This window comes from Silene latifolia, chromosome Y (genome assembly GCF_048544455.1).
Source record: "Silene latifolia isolate original U9 population chromosome Y, ASM4854445v1, whole genome shotgun sequence".
Classification (NCBI taxonomy): Eukaryota; Viridiplantae; Streptophyta; class Magnoliopsida; order Caryophyllales; family Caryophyllaceae; genus Silene; species Silene latifolia.
The window spans coordinates 399,390,516-399,401,969 of record NC_133538.1 but is presented as its reverse complement, the minus strand read 5'-3'; the positions used below and the strand labels follow the sequence as shown (position 1 = coordinate 399,401,969).

Here is an 11,454-nt window from a genome sequence, read left to right as displayed (position 1 = left end):
TCCGACCAAAATTAGGTTTGAAGATGAGATTGGGGTGGAAGTTACTGTGCCTATTGAGTATGACTGGTTACCCATTACCTGTCAACAATGCAAAGGAATTGGCCACCCTACTAATGCTTGCAGGAAGAAATTAGTGAGGGCTGGGAGACCTAGTCAACAACCACAGAGACAGGTTTGGAGGCCTAAAGTGAATACTACACACTCTGAACTGGATCCTAAGGATTTCCCTCCTCTTCCTAAAGAGGCTGGTGTCCTTCCTGACCCAAATTTGAGGACTACACCTAGAACACCTGTTCTGGCTACCCCAATTATTACTCCAGTGCATGCACATGTTCAGAGTTCTAAATTTACCCCTGCTAGAATAATAACCAGGATAACTCGTCATGAATCTAGGGTGGTAAAAGGAACTGAAGGAGCATTCACAACGAATTTTAATGCTCAATTGGCTGGAGCTACTGATGATGCTGAAATGGTTGATAAAGGAGGGGGAGGAGTAGCCTCTTATTCCCAAGTTTAAATTTGGAGTATGGAATATAAGGGGCCTGAATAGTGTTCTTAAACAAAAAGATATCAAGTGGTTTCTTCATCAACATGATGTTGATCTGTTTAGGCTCTTAGAGACCATGGTAAAACCTAGGTCTATAAATAGAGTAATTAATCAGGTGTGTCATAATTGGAGTTTTGCTACTAATACTAATGTATACTCAGGAGGTAGAATCTGGGTTATGTGGAAATCAAATAATTTAGAGGTGGATGTAGTGGAATATGATGCTCAATATATTCATCTTCATGTTAAGGTTAAACATACTGGCCAGTTGTTTGCAGTTACTTATGTCTATGGTTTTAATAAAATTGAAGAGAGGATACCACTATGGCCAGCTCTGATTAGATTGTATGGTGGTGGTCCTTGGGTGGTCTTAGTAGATTTTAATAATGTGTTGTATGCTAATGAAAGATTGGGTAAAATTGTCAAGCATGATGAGATGATGCCTTTCCAATCTACTCTGAACTACTGTGATTTGCAAGATATGAAGTCTACAGGTGCATTTTTTACATGGAACAATAAACAACCTATTGCTACTAGGGTGTTTAGTCGTATTGATAGAGTACTTGTTAATAGTGACTGGATTACTCAATGGCCTGATTGGAGTGCACACTTTTATCCTGAAGGGACCTTTGATCATTGCCTCTGCATTATTTCCTATGGTATGAGTGGTGGAAATGGACATAATAAGCCTTTCAAATTCTTTAATATGTGGACTAAAGTCCCTGAATTCCATAGCATATTGGAGAAAGGCTGGGGCTTAACTGTTAGTGGGGCTGCTATGTTCAAAGTTGTTACTAAACTCAAAATGCTGAAGCCATTACGAAAGAATTTAAATAGAGACATGTTTTCTGATATAAAGAGAAATGCTGATGTGGCCTAACATCTGTTACTTGACCATCAGCTTCAGCTTCAGAAGGATCCTACTAACAAGAGTCTCATTGATATGGAAAGGCAGATTAGGGAATCATACTATTTCCTGGCTGATGGTAGAGATGATTTCCTCAGACAAAAATCTAAATGTGCCTGGGCAAAAGATGGGGATTCTAATTCTGGATTATTTCACCAGGCTATTAGGAAGAGGCAGGTCCAAAATAAAGTTCTTTACATTGAGAATAGTATGGGTCAGGAATGTAAGGAGCCTATTGAGGTTTTGCAGGCATTTGTGGATTATTATTCTGATCTCCTTGGCACCAAAGCTCCTACAAGTAACTTTTACAAACAGGTGGTGAGGCAAGGTAAATTGGTGGATCCTGGTGATTGGGAGGAAATGTGCAAGGTACCTAGTAAACTTGAAATCAAGCAGGCATTGTTTTCCATTCCTGATGATAAAAGCCCAGGTCCTGATGGTTTCACAAGTTGTTTTTTTAAGGCAGGGTGAGAGACTGTTAAGGGAGATATTTATCTACCTGTGCAGGACTTCTTTATTCATGGAAAAATGTTGAAGCAAATCAATTGCACCAACCTGGTATTACTTCCTAAAGTTGAGAGTCCTAAATCAGTTAGAGAGTTTAGGCCAATTGCATGTTGTAATACTATTTATAAGGTTATATCCAAGGTTCTGTACACTAGATTAAGTGGAAGCCTTACCAGCATTGTTAATCCAGCTCAGTGTGCTTTCATAAAAGGAAGAAGTATTTTGGGAAACATACTAATCAGTCAAGACTTAGTGAGAATGTATGCTAGGAAGAGTATCTTAGCTAGGTGTTTGATGAAAGTTGACTTGAGGATATCATATGATTCAATTTAATGGATCTTTGTTCAACAAATGCTAGAAGCTCTCAATTATCCTCCTAAGTTGGTTAATCTGATTATGCAGTGTGTGAGTACTCCTAGCTATTCCATTGTTCTAAATGGTCAGGTTCATGGGTTTTTCAAAGGATGCAAAGGTTTGAGACAAGGGGATCCAATGTCTCCCCTTCTCTTCACTATTTGCATGTAGTATCTAAGCAGACTTCTTGCTTTGGTTGGTAGGATGCCTAGCTTCAAATACCATCCCTTGTGTAAGAACCTCAAACTGACTCATCTTATGTTTGCCAACGACTTACTCATGTTCTGTAAAGGTGATCTCAAATCGGTGTTCACTGTTATGGATATGTTTAAGAGGTTCTCTAATGCTTCTGGATTAGCTATAAACTCTAATAAGTCTTATTTTTACTGCAATGGCATTAAAGCTGATACTGTACATAAACTTCTCCATGGCACTGGGTTTAAGAAAGGGGTGTTTCCATTTAAATATTTGGGAGTTCAAATTTCTCATAAGAGACTTACTAAAGCTGATTGCAATATATTGGTGGACAGAATGATTAAGAGGATCAGAGGGTGGAACAGCAGGAAAATTTCATACTCAGGCAGATTGATTTTGGTTAAGTCTGTCCTCTCAACTATTCATAATCACTGGTCTCAGATTTTTGTCCTGCCTGTGGGTGTTATGGATAGAATACAGGCATTATGTAGGACTTTTCTCTAGGAAGGTGAGGCCAAGTACTCTAAAGCTCCCTTAGTGGCTTGGAATATTCTATGTAAAGGTAAAAAGAATGGGGGTTTGGGAATAATTGACAGTAAACTGTGGAATGTGGCAGCCGTTGAAATGTTGGTCTGGTGGATTGCAAGCAAATCAGATCACCTCTGGATCAGATGGATTAACAATATATATATTAAAGGAACTCCCTGGATGACATATAGACCTACTGCTTACAGTTTCTGGGCTTGGCGTAAGATCTGTGAAGTGAAAGAAACACTTAAGAATGGATACATTAATGGCAAATGGCGTGGCAGTGATCAATGTTATACTATTGTTGATGGGTACAAATGGCTAATGCAAGAACCTACTCTAAAAGTTCCCTGGTACAATATGGTATGGAATAGATACAATGTCCCAAAATGCAGCTTCATTATTTGGCTCATACAGCATCAGAGAGTACTCACTTTGGATAGACTCCACAAGATGGGGATAGTTGATAATACTGATTGTTTTCTTTGTTGTGTGGAAATGGAGACTCATGAACATTTATTTCAGGCGTGTATTTTTGTAAGGCAATGTTTTCAAAGAGTAGGTATCTGGTTAGGAATTCCTGGTACCGCACTTTTAGAGTTGGAAGAAACTCATTTGTTTGAAATGTCCATCTATGTTCAAAAGACAAATTGCTATGGCAGCTATGGTGAGCACGTGTTATCATATCTGGCATAATCGAAATATCTGTAGATTGGAGGGGTATGTCATGCATCCTAGCAAGATAGCTCAACTGGTACAAACTGACTGCAAACAGCGTATGGTTGGTGTTCATCAGGGTTCTATGAAGGCTGATGATAAGTCCTGGTGTACAAAGATATGATTCTTATAATGATGTTAATTTTGTTACATACTAATATATTATAGGAGTTAGATTTGCTTAGTTGAAAGTGGGGAAACAGTTGTAAATTGGATATTTTTGAGCTTAATAGTACTTACATTCCACCGAAAAAAAATACCGGTTCTCTTTTCCCTTTTGATCGAGAGATTGAGAAGACTTCCCAGACAAGAAGACGGTTGGCACTTTCATATTTGGGAAGATCCCCACCCATCCTTACACCCTCTCAAAACACACTAATATCCACAATTGATTCTCTAAATCTACCACCCTCTTTTTCCATCTTAAACCCCCTTATCATTCCAACAAACCATTCCCTAATCATCTCCCCCATAAACACACCCACCCACTCACATCATACCAATAATACCAATTCATCTACATCACTAAATACCTCAATTCAACCCATAAACAACCTTGTGAATGATGACATGACGGACCAATCAATGGGCTACTACAATAGGTTGGGCCCTAACCAGTCTTGCTCGATAATCAACTATGGAGTAATTGCCCCAAACACCTTTGAGCTTCGTCACCATGTCATCTCTTTCATCCAACAAGATACCTTCCATGGGAAAAAGAATGAAGATGCTTATGGCCACTTGGTCATGTTTATGGAGAAGGTGGGCACAATCTGTAACACCCGAAGAGATTGAGATGGAAGTTCTGCCACATTGGGAAATTGAGTGGCTTATGAGATATTTAGAAGGGCTACCACCCACCACTTAGTAACAACGCCTTGTGCTTTTGGGCTTAAGTAAGGACAAACTAATGGGCCCAAAAGTGCACACCCATCTTATTGGGGTTGTGTTACGACAGTGGTGGGTCGGGTTGTTATACAATCAAGCATAATGGTGTCTCCGAAGACCAAATTATTCTCATGTTATTCCCTTTCTCCTTGAAAGACAATGCAAGAAAGTGGTTTAATTCTCATGAACCCGGTACTTTCACTACTTGGGCTAGCCTTTGTAAGGCTTTCATCCAGAAGTTTTACCCTCCATCCAAAACCGCAAGGATAAGACATGAGATTCAAACTTTCAAGCAAAAGGATCTTGAGAACTTAAGTGAAGCTTGGGAGCACTTTAGAGACCTCCTTACTTCTTGTCCATATCATGGTATTCCAAAGTGGATGACCACCCAAACCTTCCTTCAAACTCTTGAACCAAGGTTTAAGGATATGATCGTGGCGGCTTCCGGAGGCAACTTTGATAGCATGAATAATGCGGCAATTACGGAGACGATTCAAAACATCTCGAAAATGAAAAATAGCTGTGGATCAAGGGAAAGTGAAAGTAGAGGAAGAGGGCCTTCTAGCCTAGAATTTGGAGACCAAGCTCAAATTGGATGAGTTGTCAAAGAAATTTGATAGCGTTATGGAGGAGAAGAAACATGAAAATGCCTACCATGATGAGAGACCAAGTCACTCCAAGGTCTATTATGTTCAAAGACCGAGATCTCCACCAAGGTTCCATACTCACCCAAGGTCCCCTCCAAGAGACTATCTTCCACAACCGATTTGTGAGACTTGTGGTGGCATATGTCACACCCATGATATATGTCCCTCTTACCCACAAGAATGCTATGATTTACAAGATCAACAACCAAATCAATTCTCCTACCAACGCCATGAAACCCTCTACCGAGCGCTACCGAACCAAGATCTAAGGCCTTTTTATGAGGGTCAATATTTGGACCCTAATTAGCAAGCTCAATAATACTTGCCCCCAAACAAACCCGAATTTCAAAGGCCTCCACAATAAAACAACCATTCCCACATTCCACCTCATAACCAAAACTCCCAACATCAACAAAATCCTTACCCAACTCCAAAACAACAATTCCAAAAACCTTACGAACCACCATTCATTGAACCACCAAATGCCAATTCTTCCATTGAGATAATGTTGAAAGATTGGATGCTAGATCCCAACAAAGAGAAGCTCAAGTGGACCAACAATTAAAGCTTCTAAAATCCGACCTCACAAATGTCCAAGCCAACCAAAGGACACTTGATTCTTATATGGCTAACAAAAGGGCCACTAATCCTCCAATAAGGCCACACTCCCTTATAATTCAAGTCTCTAACCCCAAAGATGAACTACCACCTCATCAACATGTCCATACGATCACCTTGAGAGGCGGAAAAGAATTGGAAGAACCAAGGAGGAATAAAGATGCAAAGGGAACAAGAGTTGAGAACTCCAAGAAAGGGATAGTGAGTGAACAACTTGAGGAGGATGAGAATTTTATCTTGGAAAAAATGGTGGTTGACAAGGTTGGTAAAAAAGGAGAATAAAAAGAAGCCAAAAACAATTATGACACCAAGCAAACCTCACCTTATAACAAGACCCATACCCCTCCATTACCATTTCCCAAGAGAGGTAGAGTAACGTATGAAGAGAAGAAATTCTCCAAGTTCTTGGATATGTTAAAGAAACTTGAAGTCCCACTACCTTTCACCGAGGTAGTGACCCACATGCCACTCTACACTAAGTTCCGCAAGGATGTCTTGACAAGGAAAAGGGGTATTAAAGGTGATGGTACTATTGCTTTCACGGAGGAGTGTAGCGCGGTGCTACTCAATCACATGCCAAAAAAATTACAAGACCCGCGTAGTTTTTCTATCCCATGCATGCTTGGCAACGTGAACATCAAGAGGGCACTTTGTGATTTAGGTGCAAGTGTTAGCATCTTACCACTCCCTATTGCAATAAAACTAGGCTTAAGTGAGATGATTTCCACTTCTATGATATTGTAACTCGCCGATCGATCGGTTCAATATCCCAAGGGTGTCCAAAGTTGGAAATTTCTACATTCCGACTGATTTTGTTGTGATGGATATCCCCCAAGATCACCAAACTCCCATCATACTCGGGAGACCATTTATGGCTACCGGAGGAGTTGTGATTGATGTGAAGAAGGGGAAGCTCTCTATCAACGTGGGAGAGAATGTAATTGAGTTCTATTTGATGGGAGGCACCTCCAAGCCTATGTTTGAGAGTGTTTGATCACTGAATGTCATTAAAGATGTATTTGAGAATTAGAGAAATGATGAAGATTGGGAATTATTGATTGGTCATGGACCAAATTATGAAGATGAACTTGGCTCTCCTAATTGGGACATATATGAAGACTCCTTGCAAAATGATAAGTGTGGGGAGGGAAGTTTTGTAGAACTTGGTCCCCCTATTTGGGACATTTAAAATGATGATGAGGAAGACCTCCTACTTCTATCTCCTTTCAAAATCCTTGAAGAAGAAGTATGTGTCAATGGCAAGTGTGGGGAAAAAGGTAAAACTTGGGAAATGGAAGTTGATGAGTTTGAGCTTGCCATACTTGGAGAGTTGAGGTGCCATGAGAAAAACTATGATTTTTATAGTTTTGACTCTAACTTGGAAGAAATTGAGGCTCTCCTCTTCGGGAATGGTTCGGTTCACATGGAGAGTCAAGAGAAATATGGTATGAATAATAGCATTTTGAACCTCAATGTTGAGAAGTTGACTCCTCCACCTCCTATTCTCCAATATTTCTTTTACCTTGATTACCATGAGGAGATATCATCAAACTTTGAAGCTTATGAGATTATGTTCCTCTTACCTCCTAACCACCATTCCAAGATAAAGGGTCCTACTCACCAAGAGCACCCGAGAAACGATACCAAGAAGGGTAGAAGGAACCATGAAAAGAAGTGTTGGAAAACTAGTTGGTGGTGGTTCACGATAGCTTGGCCCTACTTGTGTCTATTTGAGGCTTTCGCTAGAGCCTTTGACCGACTCATCTATGCCTTGAGTGGCATGGATCATGCCACTTGGAGATTCAAGAAACAAAATTTTGAATGAGAGGTTTGGTGGAGTCCCTCAAGAACCAACAAATTGTATATATTCTCTTCCCTTACTTATACTTTACATGAATTTTAGTTCCCTCCCTACATTTGTTCCATTAAGGACAATGTCACGTTTTAGCTGTGAAGAAGGGATTCATTATATAAAAACCATAAAAATTTGAAAAATTTGAAAATTTCAAAAACATGTTATTTATTTTATTGCACCTTCCTTTAAAAAAAATCAAAAATTTCAAAAAAAAAAATTGAATATTTCAGAAAGACAAAAACATGTTAATTACCATATTAGTGTAGAATTGTATATACATGTGCTTTTGTTCTCTTCTCGCATTGGTACATCACTTCAATTGAAACATCACAAGGGAATGTGAAGACGCCGTGGTATGATCATTTTAAACCCTCTTTTCCTTCCATATCTTTTCATTTGTTACATTTGAGGAGGATGGGCATGTATGTTGAGGATATAAAGTGTATTTTGGAGAATATGGCGATTGTGTGCCAATGTGTTGTTAGGGGATTTATTAGTTTATGTGGCATGTAGATGGTAGAGCAAATGCATTAGGATGTTCATAAATAGTTTGCATCATGGCATGTAGTTGCATTTAGGTAAAATTTTATGAAAATGCCTAATTGGGAAACTTGACAAGTGTATATAAGGCCATTGTAGATACTTTTTGTCCTTGATACTTCGTTTGCAAGAATACCTCTGTAATACCCGTCTCTATTATTGCTGTTTAAACTGTTTAATTTAATAGAGGAGAGGTGTAATTAACTAATTATATAAGTTTGAGTTCAGAAATTGCTAATTGGGACAAACTAAGTAGATCGGTGTAATAGACTAGCTAAACTAGAGTTGGTAACTTAATTAACCTTTACTTAAAATTAGTGTATTACCCATTAACGTCTCTCTCTAGTTTTCTCTCTCCCTCCTCTCTAAAAAACAAAACCCTAAATCCTCCCTCTTTGCTGCCACCATTCTCCTCCTTCCTCCCACCGCCACCCATCAACCCCCTACCATGTCCCCGGGGATGTAGTCTCTCAAGACGTTTCTCCGGCGACCCGTCTCCGCTCTTCCGATTAACCCTCCTCCCCTTTCTTACGGACACCCGGTTCTGGATCGTACGGGTCTGCCCGTTCCTCTCGGTCTGCGTGGTGTATGTGGGCTATTTGGTTCCTGTCGGATGAGTTTGTTGAGGTGGTGTGGCAGGGTGGTGCTTGGATCTGGCGGTGTTGTGGGTTGGTAGGGAGGCGGTGGCTTCTATTTTTTTCTCCTGTGTTCCGCTTTGTTTCCTTTATGTTTTTGTTTTATTTCCGCTTTTGTTTTTTTTCGTCTCTCTTTCTGAGGGCTCTGTCCCCGTCTATCGGTGGTGTCCTTCTTTCTTTCAGTTTGAGAGCTTTCGTTTTCTGGTTCATTTACAGTTTTCTAATAAGTCAGCAGAAGATCAGCGTTGTTATAGATCGTTATATGGTTTTACATATTTGGCCCGATTCATGGCTACAATCAATCACGTCAGAAGAAATGGATACTCGTCAAGGAAGATTCGGAGACCCTCTTATGGATGAAAGCCTTTTGCGGAGAATCGATGATAGAGACTCTGTTGCAGTGTTTCATTCTTTTAACAAGAATTTATTTCCTATGGTTGTAATCGATTTGTATCCGATTGAGCATGGCATATGTTGTAGATGTCGTATGACTTTTTATTAATGATAATGATCTTTTCTAAAAAAAATAGTGTATTTGTAACACCCCCATACTCCGAGTGCCTTACTAGGACCACTCAGGTATGAAGACATCACCATCTCGGTTGCCCGAGGTATGATAATCAAATAGACAAAACAGAAAAAACATTTATTATAAGTAATTTAATGAATAAGTACAATCCTCGAAACCAAACTGAAAGTACAATACATTATGCCAAACTATCTGTTCTCAACTGAAATGTGAATAAATACTAAACTACAGCGGAAGACTCTATCGTCATGTCGTGGCCATCCCAGCCTATCCCAAAGATTATCATCTCTATACTGTTCAATATCTCGCTCACCATCCCCGAATGGATCACCGCAGGTTTTACAAAACAACACCGGGTCGGTACTAATCACACAATCAATATAAATAACAATAATAAGACAAACAGACAAATTTGAACCGTCACACACACACACACACACACCACCAACTCCCATCGTCTCAATACCGACCGTCCCTGGACCGGCCTCGCCCGTGGGGGACCGCAGCCGTTCCACCTAAGCCCCGCTCATCGTACGAGCGATAACCCCGTCCATTAATGTGCACATCCCCTTTCGTGGCGGGTTCCACGAAGGGCGAAACTAGGGCGTGAGATCACTCCCGCAAGTGACCCCACTCAGCCGAGAACGCATCTCGAGAACCATCAACAAACACAACCACAATCACAATCACAATCACAATCACAATCACAATCATCATATCAAACAACTAACTACAGCACATCACCAATATCCCATTATGGGACTAATACTGAGTAGGAAATCCTACCTGGAAAGCACAACACGCAGACGGTATCTACAAATTGTCTCAAAACGCCTCTTCTACGAATTCTCCTCCTAACATATAACACATAAAGACTACCAATTACTTACTATTCATAAAACCCCCAAATCCTAAATTAGGGTTTGACCAAACCTAGCAAAACATTATATAAATTATATTAAAAGCTTACCCTCGACGCAAGGAATCCAACGACACGAACTACGATACGAACCGACCGTCTCGAACTCCCGGGAATTGTTAAGGATGCGATTAGGAAGATGATGATCGCTTTCTCTCTTAAACAGGTTTTAGGTTTTGGTAAAAGTGAATTAGAACAACGACGATTATGTTTAAATACCCTAATCGCATAATTAACAAAACCCGCGAAAAACTCCCCGTAAACCGGACACTCGATCGAGTACCCAAGGTACTCGATCGAGTATTTTCTACTCGATCGAGTGCCCCAGCTACTCGATCGAGTGCCCAACAGGTTAGAAACTATTTTATTCCGCAACTTACCCTTACTCGACAGAGTAAGACCTACTCGATAGAGTACCCCAAGACTTATAAATACGGAGTATTACAGTCTTCCCTCCTTAAAAGAACTTCGTCCCCGAAGTTCAACCCATACATAAAAACAACCATACTGACTCGACCAAGACACAACAACTTAGCTAAGGACTCAAGAACTCGACCGAACATAGAACATGAACTCTTAACCCCCATTCTACCAACTATGTTTACTTCCACAACATGACTCACTATATCGTATCTACCACATATATATCTCTCACGATACCCACTCCATACATAATCAACTACCATCCTCTAATGCTGCTAGCTCCATAATATCATCAACTATCAAACCCAATACCAAGACACTCATAGACCTCAAACGGAATGTTACATTCTACCACCCTTAAAAGGAGCTTCGTCCTCGAAGTTTACTCACACTCATAACCTCATCATCCAACTGTCAACACTAGTGAAATATTCTCACACTCCTAAACATCACGCTACTACAAGCACGGCCATGGCCTTTTAACAACATCAACCACAATATATACAACTCTCCTTCGAATTATACTAAGACATGCACAATCATCAAATTTTCTTTTATCGCATCCTACTCCTCTTGAGATAAATGTTACGTCCTCGTAACTCACTAATACTATATCCTTAGTTATATCTTCTCATTATTTTCATC

General features: G+C 40.0%; 1 protein-coding gene and 1 non-coding gene across 2 annotated transcripts; one reads left to right on the top strand and one right to left on the bottom strand.

Annotated features, from left to right (window-relative positions):
* The first annotated feature begins 623 nt into the window (after positions 1–623).
* LOC141632182 (uncharacterized) lies at positions 624–1,925 on the top strand. Its single transcript, XM_074444750.1, has 2 exons — positions 624–1,334; positions 1,449–1,925. The coding sequence occupies exons 1-2, from the start codon at positions 624–626 to the stop codon at positions 1,923–1,925; spliced, it is 1,188 nt and encodes a 395-aa protein (XP_074300851.1).
* A 2,981-nt stretch (positions 1,926–4,906) lies between these two features.
* Positions 4,907–5,013, bottom strand: LOC141635334 (small nucleolar RNA R71). The gene has a single exon (XR_012540030.1). It is a non-coding gene; the product is annotated as a small nucleolar RNA R71 (small nucleolar RNA).
* Positions 5,014–11,454: the final 6,441 nt, after the last annotated feature.